The sequence below is a fragment of the Cucurbita pepo genome, chromosome LG03 (genome assembly GCF_002806865.2).
Source record: "Cucurbita pepo subsp. pepo cultivar mu-cu-16 chromosome LG03, ASM280686v2, whole genome shotgun sequence".
In the NCBI taxonomy this organism is placed as follows: domain Eukaryota; kingdom Viridiplantae; phylum Streptophyta; class Magnoliopsida; order Cucurbitales; family Cucurbitaceae; genus Cucurbita; species Cucurbita pepo.
Genome location: NC_036640.1, coordinates 11265145 through 11285970, shown reverse-complemented (window position 1 = coordinate 11285970; position 20826 = coordinate 11265145). Strand labels below are relative to the sequence as shown.

The 20826-nt window shown below is 34.5% G+C and overlaps 4 protein-coding genes across 10 annotated transcripts; 2 read left to right on the top strand and 2 right to left on the bottom strand.

Annotated features, from left to right (window-relative positions):
* Window positions 1–260: 260 nt before the first annotated feature.
* LOC111791387 (protein DMP2-like) lies at window positions 261–1219 on the bottom strand. The gene has a single exon (XM_023672707.1). It carries the CDS (start codon window positions 996–998, stop codon window positions 438–440), a length of 561 nt encoding a protein of 186 aa, XP_023528475.1. The 5' UTR covers window positions 999–1219; the 3' UTR covers window positions 261–437.
* A 1947-nt stretch (window positions 1220–3166) lies between these two features.
* Window positions 3167–6524, top strand: LOC111790012 (probable prolyl 4-hydroxylase 4). The gene is made up of 7 exons (XM_023670772.1): window positions 3167–3401; window positions 3527–3584; window positions 3678–3782; window positions 4579–4636; window positions 5262–5437; window positions 5696–5765; window positions 6021–6524. The coding sequence occupies exons 1-7, from the start codon at window positions 3256–3258 to the stop codon at window positions 6317–6319; spliced, it is 912 nt and encodes a 303-aa protein (XP_023526540.1). The 5' UTR covers window positions 3167–3255; the 3' UTR covers window positions 6320–6524.
* A 1789-nt stretch (window positions 6525–8313) lies between these two features.
* Window positions 8314–11108, top strand: LOC111789996 (histidine-containing phosphotransfer protein 1-like). Its single transcript, XM_023670751.1, has 6 exons — window positions 8314–8700; window positions 8822–8952; window positions 9121–9189; window positions 10395–10466; window positions 10590–10662; window positions 10776–11108. The coding sequence occupies exons 1-6, from the start codon at window positions 8641–8643 to the stop codon at window positions 10830–10832; spliced, it is 462 nt and encodes a 153-aa protein (XP_023526519.1). The 5' UTR covers window positions 8314–8640; the 3' UTR covers window positions 10833–11108.
* A 115-nt stretch (window positions 11109–11223) lies between these two features.
* On the bottom strand, window positions 11224–17943 carry LOC111789992 (uncharacterized protein C1683.06c). 7 transcript variants are annotated; one of them, XM_023670743.1, is made up of 14 exons: window positions 17813–17943; window positions 17515–17724; window positions 16420–16599; window positions 16091–16201; window positions 15429–15687; window positions 15352–15359; window positions 15093–15269; window positions 14633–14926; window positions 14404–14526; window positions 14076–14273; window positions 13073–13326; window positions 12636–12840; window positions 11909–12214; window positions 11224–11697 (listed from the first exon to the last, which is right to left on the bottom strand). In XM_023670743.1, exons 2-14 carry the CDS (start codon window positions 17692–17694, stop codon window positions 11374–11376), a joined length of 2619 nt encoding a protein of 872 aa, XP_023526511.1. In that variant the 5' UTR covers window positions 17695–17724; window positions 17813–17943; the 3' UTR covers window positions 11224–11373. The 7 variants fall into 7 exon arrangements, with proteins under 7 accessions (XP_023526511.1, XP_023526507.1, XP_023526510.1 ...); XM_023670739.1 differs by having other exon boundaries at window positions 15352–15687; XM_023670742.1 differs by having other exon boundaries at window positions 14633–14917; window positions 15352–15687.
* Window positions 17944–20826: the final 2883 nt, after the last annotated feature.

Below are 20826 nucleotides of genomic sequence, written 5' to 3'. Positions count from 1 at the left end.
TGAGACCCCCCTTGATATTTGTCGGATGTGCTTGACAACCTCCGGATCGGTCTTATGATGAAACAATTCATTGCATTGATCAAATCCAATATCAATAAATCATTTTACCTATACTCATTAGATAATCTCCGAAAGCGAAGCGCTATACCGGGGCGGGGGATGGGAAAATCACTTTTCTCTCTTGTTTCGAACAAATAAATGGGCTTCAAACAAGAAATATATTCTATTTGATCTTTAATATTTAAGTTTTAACAAATTTATTAACATATAAAGTTCATGGATAAATGTTTATTTATTTATAATTAAAATACATTTTACGAGTATTTTATGTGGAAATCTAACCCAATTAAAATAATGATCAATTTGTGAAATTACGTATTTAGACATCCGAACACTACTTTCATCGTCCAAATGTCACATCTCACAACAGACGGAAATCATAATGCACGTTGAACCCGCCCGCCGGAAGTTGCAGACGACTCAAAATACCCAATGCCATGGCGAGTATTCGGGAACATCACAAACACCGCGCTCGAAACCACTCCGACGACCGGCGGCAGAACCTGAACCAACAACTTATCCGCCGCCGCAAAGCTCGGGAAGAAGAGGCAGTGCACAGTATCGGAGTCGAGAACCACCAAAGCCCCAAAAACCAGAGCAGACAAAGTAGCGTGTACGAAATCCCCTGCCCTAAGCTTATAGGCTGAAAGATCCACCGTTTTCGACTCCGGCGCCGGCCACATTCCGAACGCGGTAGCGAATCCCCAGTGGAGAACGCCGTCGTCGCCAGTGTAGGAATCAGTGAAGGAAGAGAGGAAACAAGAGAGGCCGCAAAGGAGGATGAGAGTAATAGAGAAGGATTTATTGACTGGTTCGCAGTGGCCGCGGTTGGTGAGGATTGGGCTGAGGAATTGGAAGAGGAAGACGGTGCCGGTGGGGAGGAGGCGGATTAGGTTTCCGGCGCCGGCTAGGGCTTTTTCTGTGGCGGAGATAGCCATGAATTAAATTGGGGATTCGATTGATTCGGTTCCGATTGTTCTTGATTTTGGTTTGATTTGAGGCAATTGAGTGTGGTTGAAGAGGAATTTGGAGATTTAAAGAAATGGATTGAAGCAGGAAGATATCCATGTTCAGTGGGTTTTGGCTTATACGCAAATGAATGGAGAAGACGATGGAGCTTGTTTTCCTTTTACTTGCACAAAAGGTTCGCAAAATAAGGTGTTTTCATAAACTTCAATTTCAATTTTTGTTTTTATTTATTTATTAAATTAATAAAAATACTTTAATTTTCATTTTTTTTTTTTAAATATAACTTTCTTTTTTCCATATAAATCATTTACCTATATTTCAAATAACCATTTTTTTAAAATTTATCTTAAAAATAAATTATTTATTAGTGTATAAAATTTATTATAAACTTGATATATATATATATATATATATATACAATTTTTAAATAATTGAATTTTATTAATGAAATTTTTAAAAGCTTATTATTTTAAAAAAAGTTTAGAAAATTTTAAAATATTTTTTTTAACAAAATATTAATAATTTTCTTTTTTAAAGTTTAAGTTTTAAGTGTTTTTTTTTTAAATTTTTTCGAAAATTTAAGAGTATTATTTAAAAATTTTGAAAGTTCATAATATTTGTGGTATTTTTTATAAATATTTATTTTAATCCTTGATTTTCTAAAATAATTATTTTAATTTTAAGAAATAAGTTATATAACTAAATAATATGAGTTTGAAGTAGAAAAATAACTTAATTATAAAAAAAAATACTTTTTAAAAATGTATGGAATAAAATAGAAAATTTTAGAATTTAAGTTTTTTATTTTAATTTCTAAAATAGCACGATCTTAAAATTTTGCCTATATATATATCTATAAGTTAAAGATATATATCATCGTCTGAGATCGACCGTTTGAATATTTAATCTCACGTGTTGGTATACTTAGAAAGAAAATAAATAGATCTAAATCGTTCTTGAATTTTACTCACTCTTAATTAACCTAAAAAAAATAATGGTTTAAAATAAATTAGTTGATTGTATCTTAAATTTGAAGGACGGGATCGGGGTATAAGTTGGGTGTATATCTAGTTATTGAAGTTTTAAAAGCATCATTTTTATATGAAAATAGTTTCAAGTAGTTTTCCGATGTTAACTTTTAGCTGTAATTGACCTAACTAAAACCCGATGCTTATGCTAAAGTGATAACTTTAAATAAGTTAGTTGATTAGACTTTACCTTTAAAGGGCGGGATGATCATAGTTGAGTGTGACAACCGCCATAAAGTAAGCTAGTAATGAAGGTCATACAATTCATTTCTGTATGAGCTGATCGGAGGTGTCTATTTAATGAGGACACGTTCAAAACGGTGTGAAGACTCTTTGTTTAAATAGAGAATAAGGAAGGGAGTCGAGAGAGATTTTTTCCCGTCAACTAAATGTTTGTTGTGGAGAATCCTTGTTTCGATCCTAGCAAAAATAAATAAGAATTTTACGAGAATGTGGATTAAAATAAGAGGTGGAGATGAGGACGGAGAATACTTATTCATCTCTATTCCGCCCTCGTGGATATCAAAGATGAGTAAGCAAAAAATAAGGAGAGTGGAGACACGTGCTTCAAGTCAGCTATCGACTTCTAGGTGTCATGTTCTCCCTTTGAATGGACGGGGCAACCTCCCTAGCTCGACCACACAAGAACTAGTCGAGGAGATTCGACCCCATGTGATTGGGCTCGAGTATACTACAACCCCACGTGTTATTAATAAATGTTAAATTTAGGAAACGTTAGTGTTTTAATTATAAATCAATTTTTTAATTAAAAAATTAAAATATAATGCATTTAAAGGAAAATTAAATACTTCAAAAACAATCCAAACACACTTTTAATGTAATAAAAATAGTTTCTTCAATTAATTTTCTTTATTTAAAATTAATTCTTAAAATTTGTACCATAAATTTAATAATTTAAAATCTAGAAAAATTATATTTTCTTCCAAAAAAAATATACATTTATTAAAAAAATAAATAAATAAAATAACCAAAATCAATATTTTTCCAGATAATTTTTTTATTATTTTACACGTGTCAGAGCGTGAGTGGCAGTTAGAAAGTTTGACAGTTAAAGAGCTTGGTAGACTGGTGTAACAGCTTAGGCGGCTGAACATCTGAAAATTTTCAGTAAGATACAGAAACTTTTTTGCTATTTTCTTCTGCTTCGTTCTCTTTCTCTACTGATCCGATTCAGTTCATGGAGAAATTTTGCAGTTTCAATCTGCTGTTTTTCTTCTCATTATCGATTTCGTTGCTTCTCCGGCTAGCTTCAAGCTCCTATGCAGGTTCCGCTAGCTCAATCGTCAATCCTGCTAAAGTAAAGCAGATTTCATGGAATCCTCGGTACTTCAATTTCTTGCCGTTCTGCTTCTTCTTTTCCTTGTTGTAGTTTCTAAGTTTTGATAATCTATTTCTTCGTTTGATGTTCGCGGTTCGATGTTTCCGTTTCAATTTGAATGATTATATAGGGCGTTTGTGTATGAAGGTTTTCTCACGGACTTAGAATGCGATCATCTCATCTCGATTGTGAGTAGAATTAGAATTTATTCGTTTTTCATTTGTGATATCGCAGTAGTACGCGATTTTTGTTTTGGTTAATTTTTGTTCTGTTTAAATTAGGCTAAAGCTGAGTTGAAGAGATCTGCTGTTGCGGATAATTTGTCAGGAGAGAGCAAGGTCAGCGAGATCCGAACTAGTTCTGGGGCGTTTATTAAAAAATCCAAGGTTTGTGCATAGTTTCCTTCTTATAGTTCTTAAGCTTCCAATAGCGAAGCATAGTGATTTGACAAGTTTTTGCTTCAATTTTTAGCTTGAATCACCATCAAGCCTAAATCTTAAACTCTTAGCTTGAAATTTATTGGTTTGACAGACTTTAGATCCCCTCATGGGCTCCAAGATTAGTTTGGTTCGTTCGACCGTCTATTGAATATTGGTTTGATTTATGAAGTCTAGCTACCTTAATATGAAATGAGTGAGTACATGGCCTTGAAGTAATTTAAACCTAAGATCATCTTTCTGAGATATTGTTATAATCACCATTTTAGAAAAGAAATAAAAAGTAAAAGTGTTATTCAGTCAGTCTATTCAGTGATCGATATTGATTGAGAAGGGACAGATGTTACTGCTTCATGCCACAAGTTTGGGAGATTAGTATTTTGGATGTCAAATTTTACGGAATGTGTTTAGCAGCCTTAGCTGATTGAAATTTCAAATTTGTCTGCTTAGTTGACTATTGTAGCTGCAAAACATCAAATGTCATCCTTGATCCTTCTGAGTATACAGATAGGGAGCCAATTAGTATTTTGAATGTCAAATTTTAAAGAAAGGGTTCAGCAGCCTTAGCTGCATGAAATTTCAATTTTTTCTGCTTAGTTGACTATTGTTGTTGGAAAACATTAAATGCCATCCTTGATCCTTCTGAGAGTACAGATAGGGAGCCAATTTTACTTGTAAAGCTCTAACCTGATGAGGCACTCTCTATATCCCTCCATGTAAACTCATTGTTCTATATCTCATGTAGGATCCTATTGTTTCTGGTATAGAAGACAAAATTGCAGCATGGACATTTCTGCCAAAAGGTATTATAACACTAGCAAAAGGCGCAAATTTCTTGCTAATCCCGTAGTCTATAGCAACTTATCCTCCATTGCAAACTGTTTTCCGTCATCAAAAACTGAAGATTGAATAGATTGACAATTGAGTGTGAAATTGTGATCTTTCTTAATGCAACTTTGGAGTTGAATAGATTGACATGATATAGGTTTGCAGTTGAATTCTAAATTTCTTATAACTGAAACCTTAAAGAGAAATCTTGGGCTATTTATATTAATATCTAACATGAGAAAAAAAAAAAAAAAAAAACAGATAATGAAACGTTGTGTCAGATAAGTTTTTGTCCTCATTTTTCTCCATGCGCTGGTATAGTTCTATCAGCAAGACTTTATTTCAATTTCCATATAAAATAGGGAACTTAGGAAGACATAATCCCCTCGTGAAATAAATACATAATCAAGCGATAGACTGAGGAAGAATTTTGCAGCTGGGAAAAACAGAGTTTGAATTTAGCCCTTCTCTTTTTTTTAGTGAGAAAAGAAAACTATGAATGGGAAACTCTATGCCTATAAACATTTGACTCATGCATTCATAGCTTGTCTCTGTGTTGGTATAGCTGGTAAACCGAAACTTGAATATGCTTGATTTCAGAAAATGGAGAAGACATTCAAGTGTTGAGATATGAATATGGGCAGAAGTATGATGCACACTTCGATTACTTTGCCGACGAGGTTAATATTGCCCGTGGTGGACATCGAATGGCAACCGTTCTCATGTATCTTTCTGACGTAAAAAAAGGCGGTGAAACTGTGTTTCCTTCTGCAGAGGTCTGCCCTTGTATTTCCCTTCAATCCAATTAATTGCAACTTCCTTTTTTTTGGCCGTACCTCGACCATAATCAAGTGTCTTGGGTTTTGTTTGTACAATATTTTTTGAAAACTAATTTTCTCTCGAGTTACCTTACTGCGGCTCTTAGAATTGGAAAAGTTTCCTGTCTTGGTATTTGCATGTGCCATTATTAATTGATGGGTTTTTTTTTATTCATTAAAATCTAAATGTTGAATATCTTCGTTCATTGAGTTCAGGAATCTCAAAGACGTCAGGCTTCTGAAACAAACGAAGATCTCTCAGACTGTGCAAAGAAAGGGATAGCAGGTGACTGTCTTCAGTTTTCTTACTCCTGTCCTGTGATTTCTGACGTTGGTTCAAACTCATCGTAGATTTCTTATCGTTTAAAGTTTTAGTTTGTGATCATATTGTTTAAGATGTGATTTGACTAGTTAGCTGTTACTCTTTATCAGCTAATTTTTCTCGTTTTGATTGTTTTGTAAAGCTATTTATATAGCTGTTTCAGTTCATCAGACAACTTCTTTTTTAACACTCTTTAATCTACGTGCTTGAGATATTCAGTGAAACCACGGAAAGGCGACGCTCTTCTGTTCTTCAGTCTTCATCCAAATGCTGTTCCAGACACGAGTAGTCTGCATGGAGGGTGCCCTGTGATTGAAGGCGAGAAATGGTCAGCAACAAAGTGGATTCGTGTCAATCCTTTCGACCAGATCGTGGGAGACTACCTGAATTGCAGTGATGAGAATGCAAGTTGTGAGAGATGGGCTGAGCTCGGCGAGTGCATAGATAACCCAGAGTATATGGTGGGATCTCCTGAGTTTCCTGGCTACTGCAGAAAAAGTTGCAAGGTGTGTTCATAAACTTCCTCCATTCTCTATGCACATTCCTTACCTTTGTGTGCCAGAAACTGAAAGGGTAGTTTTTTTAGAGCATTTTCATTGCAATATTTTGTGACACTTAGCTGCGCGTATTGATAACTCACTTATGTATCATTATTTGAAAAATATATGTTTTGGGTAGTTATTTTGAATGAGAGAATATAGAAGATGGATGATTATATTCCTACATGTGATTATTTGCAATGTCATAGTTTGTAACACAAACTATACCTCACTTTAACCGTAGTGTAGGAGTCTATGACTGTTGCTTTGTAAGAGTCTATGACTGTTGCTTTGTAAGATATAACAATCGGTCCGTTAGACTCGAAACATAAATGGACTACTTAGAGCCTTGCCAATTTGATTAGAGCTTGTTCATATATCTTTGTGTTAAGAGTTTGCTTGGATAGAATGCTTGGAAAAAAGTGGATGATGTCACTGTAATAGTCATCCCATTAGGGAGATTTTGATAATTATTGGATACAAATTTGAAATAATTTTTATAGTTTTTCTCTTAAACATTAGGTGTATAGTGCATGAAATTCCCACTAGTCAAGTCGACTCCCTCCCCCTTGGGGGATTTCACGCAAAAATTTGAAATTTGAGATTTAAATCTGTGCACGAGCCTATGCAAACAGGGTTAAAAGCGGTAGATAGTCTGGTTCCTATAAGTCGTGGCCAACGAGAACTTATAGTAAGGAACCGACAAACTGGAAAAACTGCTATAGCTATCGATACCGTATTAAACCAAAAGCAATTAAACCAAAAGCAAATAAAGATCTGTTCAGGATCATGGGATCCTTTTCTATCATATAGGAATGACTATAGCACAAAATGTACTTCTAACCTATCAATCACATTGTATAATAACTTCCTTCATTAACTACTCGACGTGTCATTCATAACTTGAACAACTATTCATGAAACGAAAAATACAAGTCTCGCTCTAAGCTTTGGGATAGGTTAGGTTATTATTACTTTTTAGTTTTGATTGAATTAAATTTTTGGAAAATCAAGTATTTAGATCAATTTACAACTCAACCTTACCCTTACTTATAAAATTATTATGACGATTAAAAATATGATGTTTATAATCAACAATAGTGATATATAAAAACCAACTAAGTCAATTAACTAAAGTTTCAGATTTATCCAAAAAGAAAAAAAAATAACAATTCAAAGACACTTGAACTACAAAATAAAAAACATTTTTCAAACTCAAAATTCCACTAATTAAAAGTCAAATCATAAGGAAAAGAGTATTCCACAGATCAGACGGTCAGAAATGAATGCTGTCTTGTCCCAAATTGAGAATTTGTTGAAGAAAAAGATGAAGAGAGAGAGACGGTCATGATGATCTTTTGGATTTGTATTTAAGGATATTTAGGTTTTGTCGTTCCGTTTGGGTGATTTAACAACAAAACCTTTCAAAATATCTATATATATATATATTGATTATATGTAAACAGTTTTCTATTAAAATACTATTTTACATTGTGATATATAAATAGTATTTATATGTAAACAGTTTTCTATTAAAATATATAATTAATATTACCTATAAATAGGTAGAGGACTTACTATGACCGAACAACTCATACTCAAGCCTCTAGCCCTCTTTTGAGAAGTTTTAGAAAATGGGGTAACTTATATAGCACATAACTTCGAGTAGGGGGATACGACCTATATATATAACAGGATTCTCCCATTCTCCTTTTAACGAGATTCCACGCCCCATTCAGATATATCAAATTAGATAAATTAGTGCTATATAAAGTAAAGAATTTTGTTATTTTTTATATAATTGTTACTTTTGCAAGAGGCCCTATATGTTTGTAGCTAGTACGGATAAGGTTTTTTCGAAATTCAATATGAAAAATACATTGATAACATAAATAAAAAGCAACCAATGAAAAATTTCAAAAGAAAAAAAGAAGAGGACCAATGAAATTTGGAGGACCATATAAAACAAAGTATCACTGCAAAATGCAAATCAACGAAAAGAAAACGACAAGCAAAGGTGGAGGCTTTGATCCTGTAAGAACGACCCTCAAATCCAGCCTGATAAAAAGCTGCTTTGGACTCTGCCTCCACTTCGCCTCCTCCTCTGCAGGCGCCCGGCCATCGCCGAAACCCCACTTCAAGTTTATCTATCTATTCTTCACCTATCCCTTCAAACCCCTCGTCATCCTTAAACTTCATTCCTAAGATCTGTAATCGAACACCAACTTTTGTGGATCGCAGCCAAGTTCTAAGAATCTTCTTCATATTTTCGTAGTCAACAGAAGCTTCTGTGAGTAAAAATGGAGGTGGGATTGATGCAGAGACAGCGGGTTCAGTATGTAAAAGGCCTACTCGGTGAGGTAAAACTTGAAATCTGAAGTGGGTTTTGGTTTGTTTTGTGGTGATTGTGAATAATCTTATGTTTGTTCTGTGTGTTTTGGTTTGTGTGGATCTCTATCTATGTGGTTTTGGTGAGAGAAGGGTACTCTGGATAGTCAGTATTTGCAGCTTTTGCAACTGCAAGATGAGAGTAATCCAACTTTCGTTTCTGAAGTGGTGACTCTTTTCTTTGAAGATACCGAGGAGCTTCTCAATAAACTCAGAATCGCACTGTAAGGACTCGGCCTCTTTGGCTGCTTTCTTGGAGTTTTATTCTATCTCTCTCTCTCTCTCTCTGTCTCGTCAATACCAAGTTCATCAATCACCCAGTCGTGCAGATCCTTTTTTATGACTTGTTTTTCTTGGTTGAATCGTTTTATGTTTCTCTGTGTTTCTGTCAGATTACAGCCATCTGTGGACTTCAAAAAGATTGATGATCATGTGCACCAGCTGAAGGGCAGCAGCTCCAGGTACAAAATTTCCTCTCTCTTTCTCTCTCTCTCTAAAAATGGATATACGATGATAGTCAGAACTTTGGGAGCTTTGGGTTCCAAGCCTTTAAGATGTGATTGAAACTTGTTTGTGTGAGTTTGCACTTCCCTGTATTACACAGAGTTCGAACTTACCAGTGTGTTTGGAAAAACTTTTTGAACTGCTAAACTTAGCCTCAGTTAAAAGATATACCATCGACCAAAAGGTTAGAGATTCGAATCTCCCTACTCTTAGCTAATGTTCGTAACGACCCAAGTCCACCGCGAGTAGATATTCTCCTCTTTGGGTTTTGCCTTTCATACTTCCACTCAAGGTTGTCCTCTTTGGGCTTTTCCTTTCGTACTTCCCTTCAAGGTTGTCCTTTTGGGGTTTTCCCTTTCGTACTTCCCCTTTAGGGTTGTCTTCTTTGGGCTTTCCCTTTCGTACTTCCCTTCAAGGTTGTCCTTTTTGGGTTTTCCCTTTCTTACTTCCCTTTTTGGGTTTCCCTTTTTGGGTTTTCCTCTTTGGGCTTTCCCTTTCGGACTTTCCCTCAAGGTTTAATAACGCGTCTGTTAGAGAAAGGTTTCCACATCCTTATGAATAAGGGTGTTTCGTTCTCCTCCCCAACCAATGTGGGATCTCACAATCCACCCTCCTTCAGGGCCCAGCGTCCTCATTGGCACTCGTTCCTTTCTCCAATCGATGGGGGACCCCTACCAAATCCACCCCCCTTCGGGCTCAGCATACTTATTGGCACACCACCTCATGTTTACCTCCCTTCAGGGAATAACCTTCTCGCTGGCACATCGCCCTGTGTCTGGCTCTGATACCATTTGTAACAGCCCAAATCCACTGCTAGTAGATATTGTCCTCTTTGGGCTTTCCCTTTCGGCCTTCTCCTCAAGGTTTATAATACGCGTCTTTTAGGGAAAGGTTTTCACTCCCTTATAAAGGGTGTTTCGTTCTCCTCCCCAACCGATGTGGGATCTCACAATATTGAATTGAAATAATTTTTTCGAGCTGAGGTGCAAGATTGACGATGGGAACTGATCATTGAATTTTGAGCATTCAAGGGAGGACGAGCGAGGTTTATTACGATGTATCAATGGTCAGGATATTCATGATGCTTCTCAAATCTAAAAGTCATGAAGAAAATGCTGACCTTGTTTTGTTTGTTGTTTTGACTCCTCTGTGTCCAATGCAGCATAGGTGCACTTAGAGTGAAGAATGCCTGCATTGACTTCCGTAGCGCCTGCGAGCAACAAAGTCCTGAATGGTGAGCTATGTTCACTATTTGATTCATCTTTCAAAAGTTCTCTTCCCAGTCAGCAGTCAGCTCTGAGGAATAACTAAGTGACAAGAATAATAAAGTGATTAGTAAGTAAACTGTTGTTTCCAGGTGTTCAAGATGTCTCCAACAAGTAGAGCAAGCATTCTATGGTGTAAAAGATAAGCTCAGTTATCTATATGCTGTAAGTAGAGAAATCTGCTACCTAAGGGCTTTTCTTCTTATCATCTCACACTTACCTTGGTCGGTGTCTGTGACAAAAATGGATAAATTGACTACAAACCTTGTTTACTGCAGCTGGAGCAACGGATTTTGAATGCTGGTGGATCCATCCCCGTGGACTTGGGTTCCTAAACTGATAAAATCCATGAAAACCAAGAGTTTTCCATTCGTTCTTGTCGAGTCTCCTTTCTCTTGTTCTCTAGGCTCTTAAAATGGCTGTTACTTGTGCTTGTACAAATTCAGAACCTTTGCCCTTTTCACTCAGAACATCAATGTTTTCTACAGCTGATTTCGACTTTCGATTTTTCACGTCTGTTTGAGCTGAACTGTTTGTATTGCATGGAGTCCTGGAAGATTTTCTGGGTGCTTTCATAGAGGCAAATACTCACTTTCATCTTTGTTCCCCTAGTATTCTGCTAATCAAAACATACCTGGTCATTTGTGGGTTTCATTTGAATTTTCTTGGATTTCCACTCTTATTTGAAACAAACAAAATCAACAAATGGACAAAGTAGGCCGCCAATGGACTAAGAACAGCATCAAGCTTAGATGATGACATAAATTGATAGGGGGACAATCTAGATCTTATTGTTTGTTGCTTTCTATGAACCACGAAATGGAAACCTTTTTTATGTTTATACAAATGCCCAAAAGTTTTCATCTCCGGTGAATATCAGCAAACACATGACCCATGGCAATAATTACAGGTGTGGTTTCGCAGTTTATTCCACATTCTTATCTGGTCATTAAAGCTTTTGACCACTGCAGATTGTATCTTATCACTTAGCCGGGTTGCATATAGGTCAAAGTAGGCTGTTTGGTTCAAATTCTGCAGTATTCGGATTAATTTCCCGCCCTTCTCATAGATGACAGTTTGGCCATCTTGAGATTCAACACCAGCTGCTAAGATTTTTACAGGCCTGAATTGAAAAACTGGCTCCACACGGCCTTCTTCAGTTAGGACTACTGCACCAAGAAGTTCCCCCAAGAAAGTATCCTACAGCAGAACAACAAGCTTTTATTACAGCAAATATCAGTTGACTTTCATAAGAATTCCAAAGGTTCAGAGCCAATGGAAACTTAGATACAAGAAATTTAATTGGTAAAATATATCGTGTACAGTTTTATACTCATCGAAGCCATGAGAGATTAACCAATAAAAAATTATGAAGAACAGGTAAGAATTGAAGTCGTCGGCAATTTCTTACCACATGCTTATAACAGATGTCTGATTGCTTCAAGCGATAGAGTCTTGACAGCAAACGACGGGCAAAGAGAAGCTCGGGCGTCCTTTTTTTCTTGCAGAGAGTTTCTAAGAAATTTTCAAATGAGCTGACACATCGCTGAATGCCAAGGGGAACAAGCGTGATATTAACTGTTGACTCGAAAACAGTCTTTGCACCTAAGGGGTCAAGGAAAATATTGAATTCTGCATATATATTTGAAGGAACAGTGAAGACATTTCCTTTATCCATATCATCATCCTTGATGTGCCCCCCAACTATATAAACTTCCTGCAGTGGTTCAGCGCTTACTATATTAACAGAAGTATGCAAAATATGCTGAAAGACTAACAAAATTGTATGTAATTCAAGTTTGTCAGCTTAAGAAACTCTTCTTTTTGTGATAATGTAGATACATTAGATATTCCGAGGTCTTTCTTCTCTATTTCATAGTGTTTATGTTATATGAGGACCATTAATATAAACAACTTTTCTCCCATTTGCAGGAAGCCACCACAAGAAGCAAAACCTTCCAGAGCACAAAGAAAACTAGCTGAAACGTGCAAGAGATAAATAGGAGAATACTTTTAAACTCTAAAGGAAAACAGCAATTCACACAGAGATTATCGTGGCACTTTGTTCTCTTGCCTTTTGAGTATTAGTAGTATATGTTTTAGATAAGATAATGACAAGACTAACCAAATCCACAAACCTGAATAACGGAGCTTGCGTTTTTGTTTGATGTAATAAGCTTTGCTAAGTTAGTCAATGGTCCATTGGTAAGCACTGAAAGCTTGGATCCTGGCTCCAGTTCTGTCAATATGGATTCCCAAATTTCCATGGCTAGAGGTTGTCTCAGTTCAGCATGCTGAGAGTTTTGAGGAGCTCCGTGTTTTACTGGGTGTTCTGCTGCGTACCTGGCAAAGCAATCGAGATAGATGTCAATCAATTAAAAGGCCAAAGAGGATAAATAAACTAGATGCAACTAAAATGTAAATCAAAGCACTACGTTGGTTCACTCTTCAGATTCGAATTATAATCAGTTAGTTTCATTTTGCAACTTGTGGATTGGAGCGTTCTCTGGAAAGTACAGATAAAGATAGATTCAACATGAAATCTCTGAGAGATTAAACAGGTAATTTTGAGTACCTTCTTGGGCTTCTGGGCAAATTACGAGCAAGACCATAGAGAGTATCAGAGTCCAAATATCCACCACATCCATTTGGAATGGCTTTAGCATACTTACAGTCTCCAACAATAGGCAAAATTGAATCTGATTGGTTTACTGCAAATACGTCTCCAAGACCTACTGGTATGTCATCTCGACCCATCATATGCAGTAGATCATAGATAACATCTATTGTTGCAGCATTTGCCCATCCTGTTGGACTGGCTATTATTGCCTGTAGAAAAGTAGAGGCAATATAAAATGTCTAGAGAAGGTAAAGAGGAAAGGTCAACCATGGGTCACTTTTGAGAAAGTAAAGCAATGGTAGGTTCAAAATGCCTTGGGCTAAAATTTTCTTTATCATAGTATCAAAATGTTGAAGGTTGCTGATTAAAGAGGTAGAGCTTCCTTATAAGCAGGTAAGGTTAGTCCTTTCAACCATAAAACTCCCAAAGAGCTTTCTCTCTCAACTTCTTTCCTTGTTTGCAATACAAAAGTTATTCAGATCGACAAACTGGGTCCCTTAGTTGCTAATATTTCCAATACCTCACTTAACGAGTGCCACCAAGGTAAATTACAGAGTAGGAGGATTCATCTTGAATGGAAGCCATGCCTCAAAATTGTATAACGACATTGTTTAAGTATTGATAAAATTAAATTTACCGTAACCCATCAGCTTAAACTCTTAGATTGATCATTGATTTAATATGTTACCAAAGCAGGAGGTTCTGTATTTGAATCCCTGTTATGTCATTTCCTCCATTAATATTGACTTCCATTTGTAGAGCCTTTTACAAACTTTCAACCTCACGAGTGAAGTGGGGTGTTGTGGAGTACTGATAAAATTAAATTTATCATAACCTATCAACTTAAGCTCTTTGGTTGATCGGTAATTTAATGGCATTATGCTGGAATATTAGAAGGGCTGTCATACGATGCAGTAGTATCCAAGGTGAAAAGAGAAAGGCAGAAGAGAAACTCTACCTTGATGTCAATAACTTCCACAGGTACTTTCAAAAGATAGAATAACGCTAGAAAGTCTCCAGCGCTCATATCCATGTCAATCACAACAGGTTTCCCCAGTTTAATATTTCTGAAATCTGGTCTGTACATAACTTGTTCGTAATATGGGAATTGTGTGGTAAAATTGAATCTTCCTGTGTTTATAGGACTGTTAATAACCTGGTCAACAGGAAAAACATATTGTTACCTAAGCTTCATTGATTGTAGTAATCAATCATGAAATAGTTAAAATTTTTAGGAAGAGTGTGACTGCGATGTCGAAACTCAAAGCAGATGAGAAGAGCCTCACATCTAAGAAGCCTACGTAAAATTCTCTGTCAAGAGGACTGGAGATGTTCCGGTTGGACTTTGCTCTTGTAGCAACCAAAACATGCACTCCTTCTGGACCCATTACCTCTGCTGTATAACCATCCTGATGGATAGCAGATAACAGATAACACATTTACGTTATAGAAGATTGAAGAAGATGAGAGAGACAAAACTAAAGGCAATTAAAAGTATTAGGAAAAATAAAATACCTGACATTTCCCTTTCCCATTACTCGCAATACAAAAGGGATCTCGAAGCCCTGTCTGAACATGCCCACTGTGTACCCCACCTTCTTCAAGATCAAATTTTGGAACTTGACGTCCATAAAAGAATGGATTTGACTCATCAGATTTACCATACGGTTTATTTGAAGTAACTACAGTTATATTCATGTACTCCATCATAGCAAAATCATTTTGACCATCATCGGTATGTGAGTTACGCATGATAGATGTTGCCACACCAGATGCGAAAGAATCCCACATGAAATAAGTCTGCAAAAACTTCAGTTCTTTTGTGATCTTTTATTTATCTCCCTTCACAATAAAACCAAGCAAGGCTAACCAACAATGTTCTGATCTTTTTTAAAATTAAAAAAAAATAAATAAATAAAAAAAAATCTAAAATTTCATTCAGGTGTTGGATAGAGGAGAGCATTTCAGAACTTACTGTATAGAATTGCTCGCCAAGCCGAGAATCACGAGCTATTTTCAAGGTTTGGAATGCATATTGTGCCTCAACTGTACCATGATTCTGCTCAAATACTTCAAAGAAAGTCTTAGTTACGGGAATGGTGTCTGTAGCATCCAGAGGAACAATGGTGAGCGGAATTCCAGAATGGATCACCTGCAGCCAACATATCAGTCCTATGATAATTCCCATTCAGGTGTGACTATGTTTAATTGGATATTCCAGCAGACTGCAGTACCTGATATGCTGCAAAAGGGTCTCCAAAGATATTGAATTCTGCATAAGGATTACTAGTGTAATCTGTGAATATGTTACCAGGATCGCCGCATTGTCGAGGAATGCAAGATCTGCTGGCATTTTCTGGACAGCAGCCAGTTGGGTTCTCTGATCTTATACCACCACCCATAACATAAATATGCTCAACATTCTTCTTTAGATGTGGATTACTCATGAGCAAAATAGCAAAATTTGTGTGTGATCCTATAAGGAATATATTAATGGGGCCTTCAGATATTTTGTCAATCATCACCTGCTGAGCAGTCTTTTGTTGCAAAGGATTATATTTCCTGCTTCCCTAAGTTCATAGACAAAAGTATGAGCTCAACCATCGCAGCATTTGCGTATCTTGAACAATAATATCGAAAAATTGCTATGAAAGTCAAGCTAAAGATACAAGATACAGAATTGGATTCAGCTGATTTTGACATAGCATACTTGCTAGAAAAAAGTATATTGTGGAAGTATGTCATCGGTGCCAGTGAAAGATTGGAATTAAAGATTGATTCTTTTCAAACTGACAGCCCCAAGATATAAATGTTTACCTATAGGAAGAGAATGTAAGGGGTGAAAGAGATGAGTACAAATATGCGTACGTGTCTGTTATGTGATGTGAATGTGGATTATTCGGGAGCTCTTGAACACTCCTTTGGATTGTATCACTCTGATTATGAATTAATAGAATGGGTTCTATCGCATACCTGTGGGAGGAAGGCTTTGCGAAGTCCATAGTTGGTATCAGCATCTAATCGCCCTCTAATACCAAGGGGAATGGCTTGTCTATATCTACATCCGCCTGTAGTCGTCAATCCCTGATATCATTAACATTCACTTTGGCATGCAACATATGGACTCTTTGTTTTGTGTATGGAATAAAACTTTCTGAATCTGTAGATTCATTGTTCATTAGAAAACTATATTGGACTGTCATAAGAACATGACAGCATAGTTCTTTGCAATGAGCCTAGCAGTCATTGTTGCCTGTAAACAAAGGAAATGTCTTGCTGCAACGAAAGAAATGTATTCTAACCTGGTCAATTATGGAAATATATCCACCAACGTTGGGTTGAATTGTTCCATCATCGAGTATTCCACCTTCTCCTCCAACTCCAACCGCAATATCATCGCGGCCCATCATGTATAGAATATCATAGATTTGGTTCACTGCATGTCCAGCACTTGTCCAAGCATTTGCGCTAATAGTGATTGCCTGCAGCAATGTAATAACAATCCTGATGACAAGAATAGCAACCAGTCTACAAACTACATGCATTAAGTTTCCTATTTCTGAATCATACTGTTGGCGGCAGGCTCCATCAAACTAGAAGGGAAGGTATACTTACCAAGGACACAGTTAAACAACACACACACACACAGTTTTGGACATTCAACGACTTCAACATGTAATGAAGGTTCTTTCATTAATTTGCTTCAGCAATGACGTGTTGAAGAAAATAAATAGTGGTAATGTTTTTCAGGTTCCTCCAACCAACCATGCCTTGGTAAAACAATGAAATAGCTGGTTGTGATTATTTTACTTTGGTAGAAGGACCAGAGGAATTCTAAACTATTGTGTTAAGGGGTTGAACATTTGTTTAAAAGTACAAAGAAAGCCCTCACTGCTTAAGCTAGCTTCTACGTTGAAAATGTTCATTTTAATGCAAAGCGCAAGGTTAAAACAACTCTGCAACCGTACACAAGATCGAATCGATGATAAAGTCGATCCCAAGGACCAGTGTGCGAGAGGTGACCATTGAATTATTCCACATTGATCTTCAGACTAGATTTTAGCTAGTGCAAATGAACATCTCAACTCTTGAGTTGATTATTCGTGTGTGAGAAGGTCCATTTGGCTCCAATGACAATAACTTCAATTACAAGCTTCAAAACGAAAAAGGTAAACTCTACTACCATTTTTGTGTTAGGTTTGTGCAGGAGGATGGAAGAGAATTCAAAATCCTGTTTAATAGCATACCTTAATTCGTTGCAAACAACAACATTAGATAACAGTTTAAAATATGTAAGAGATTCGAAACCGGAAGAAAAGGTAAGATAATGAACTCCAAATCAGTTAAACGCAGAACAACTTAAAACAATGAACTAACCAAGTGAGATTACTGATTACCTCCAACTCAAACTCCGATCGATTAAGCTTCAAGAGGTACAAAAGAGCAAATAAATCATCAGTATTCACATCTGTGTCCAAGAGAATTCGTCGTGGCAATGCCTTTACAACGCTCAAATTGGCTCCAAAAACCACTCCAATCAACACTAAAACAACCAAAAAATTCCTCTGCAGCAACATTTCCTCTGCGTTCACCACTCCCCTGAAAATCTACACAAGAAATTACCAATTGTCGCTCCTGAAACTTACGAAGTTTGCAACTACCAAAAACAAAAACAAAAACAAAAACAAAAACTACCTTCGGTTAAGAAGCAAAACAACGATCAAAAGGATGAAGACGACGAAGTGAAATGAAAACGGCGCGCAGATTGTTGCAGTGAAGAAAGGCAGAGTTGAGTGGATGGCGGTTTCCGGACTGTAACCGAAACAAATCGCTGTGATGAAAGAGACAAAGAAACTGAATTTCGTAAAGGATAAATAAACAAATAATAATAATAATAATAAGTAAATTTTGATTTTTCTTTCTTTTTTTTTTCTTTTTTTTTTTTATAATAATTATTGCGGTGCAAAGAGACAGGCAGCAAACGACGAGAATGATTCCACATTTTTTGTTCACGAGACATTCATTCTCTACTTTATATCAATTATTAATTATAAACTTCTTTTTGCTACTTCAATCTCAGCTCGAGTAAACTAATCACTGATTATAAATTTCTCAACGGTCAAAAAATCTAAATCAAAAAGATCAACGACGATGAAGGAGAAGAACCAAGTGGGAGCTCGTAGAAAAGAACGAGAGTAGAAAACATAAACCTAATGGAAATTTCACCGACTTTACGAGTGAAAGCTAGTTTTAGGGCTAGCTAACGAGTAGCTGCATAAAGTAGTCGGTCACTCGATGCAACAATATATTCTTTAACGCACCTCGATATTTCCATATGCCATCAACAAGTCAGTTACTTGCCTGCTTTCGTATAAAACCGTGATTGATTACTTCGGTTTCGTGTCATTTTCAATCTTTCTATAACTTAGTGAAGTAAACATGAGTGAAGATAAACTACAAACAAGGCATTTATGAATGAATTCAAGTCGGATATAATTTAGTCCGATGATTTACTGTGCAATAATTGAACTAAAAAGAATCTCAATATAATAAACTAATTATATTTAGATTTTATTTATTTATTTATTATTATTATTATTATTATTTTGGATTATCTTATAAAAATAAAAAAGAAAAAGAAATGGGCACAAATACCCACTTTGCAAAGATTATCAAAAAGAGAGAGGAATATGGGAATGGTTTGACTTACTATAAAAAAAATTTAAAAATTTAAAAAAATTAATTATTTTTCATATTTTATTAATTAATGTCCAACTTTTTTTTTTCTTTTTTGTTATTTAATAAAGTCAATTACTTGATCCTAGCTTATATGACAAAGCCTCTATTATTTATTTATTTATTTATGTTAACTTTGGTTCAATTCCATTTAAATATTTTTTTAAATATATATTTTTTTCAATATTTTTTAAATAAAAAAATTGTTTGGATTAACTATATTGAAAAGCGATTTTATAAATTAATAAAAAAATAAATATTTAAAGATTTATTCCATTAATCACTTTAAGTGTTTCTTTCAAAAAGTTTTTGAATTAATCTTATTTTTACGCATTTTTTATTTAATAAGATTTTTTTAAAATTACTTTTGATAATTTAAAACACGCTATATATTATTTTGTTAAAAAAAAAAATATATGCTTATAAAAAAGTTAATATTACTTTTCTAAAAAGTTATTTAAAAAATAAGGACTTTTAAAGTAATAAAAACAAATTGATAATTGATAATGGATATTTTAAAACTGTTTATTTTTCCACAATTTTTTAATAATAGTTTTTATGTTTAATTAAACATTTAAATTCTTAATCGAATTTCAATTAAAAAATATTTATAAAAAATAACTCACTTTTAGTTTTTAAATTTAGATTAAATTTTGAAAATATATTTTAAAATAAGATTAAAAAAAAAATTTATAAATAGTATTTATGAACTTTTAAAAATTAAATGATTATTTTTATTTTCAGACTGTCGGCTGTGGAGTGGATGAAGCTGGTTTGTTTGATTTCATTACCCAAAAGGGAAAAATAAGAATAAAAACATTATTTTATTTTTGTATTTTCGATAATTTTATTCATTTATTTTAATGATTATTTATTGGGATTTTCAATAAGTGGACCCACAAAAAAAAGACAATATTTATCCACTGGAGTCCGTAATAAGATTTTTATTCGCTTAAAAAGAAAAAGAAAATCAATTCTTTTTTTTTTTTAATAAATTTGGAAGACTTATAAAGGAATTATTTTTTAATTGTGTTTATTTATATGAAAATAAAATAATAAAGCAAAATTATGACTCAAAAAAATAAATTAATGTTAATTTCAATTAAATAGTCAAATTTTTAAAAAATAAAATAAAATTTGAAATTTTTATTATTTTTCTCATTTTTAATTACTTACTCTTTTTTAAATGAAATAAAAATATTACAATATTTCATTACATAATTTTTTTTATTTTGGATTTAGGGCGAGAAAATAAATTTATTTTTTATTTCCCCAGTTTAGGAAATGCCTCTAGACCATGAAATAACATATTTAATAGATTATTTGAAAAAATAAAAAGCCATTATTAATAATTACAATTTAAATATTTTTTTACAAAAAAAGGGTCAGAAAGTTAATTAGTAAGAAAAAGGAGGGTGGAAATAGAAAAAGTAAGAACATGAGGGGAACAAATGAGAAGACAGAGGAAAACTCGCCCACGTGGGCAATCGAATCTGGGGTCCACAAATGTGAACACTAGGCAGAAAAATGTCAAATTCCGCTTTTTTTTTTCTTTTTTTTCTTTTTTAATTCTAATTTGTTTAAAAAAATAATTTTATTTTTTCAAAATTTGTAATATAATTTTTAATCTTACATTATCATTTTAAAATCACTTTTTAAATTAAAAGTTTATTAAAATTAGTCGAATATTAAATTTAATTAATTAATAGTAATAATAATCAACGAGATTAATATATATATAAAAAAAAAAAAAGAATTTAATACTATTGAATTATTGGAGGCTTGCTTTCAATCACATCACCATCCATTATGGCTCATTTTCTTCCTTCTTTTTAAGGGTCATCGATTATTTAGTTGAAAATATATTTAAATTTATTTATTAATTTATTATTTTTTAACAAAGACAATTACGGGTGGGAATATTCAAATCCAAATTGAGTATTTCGAATCTACCTAAAAGTATTTTTATATTT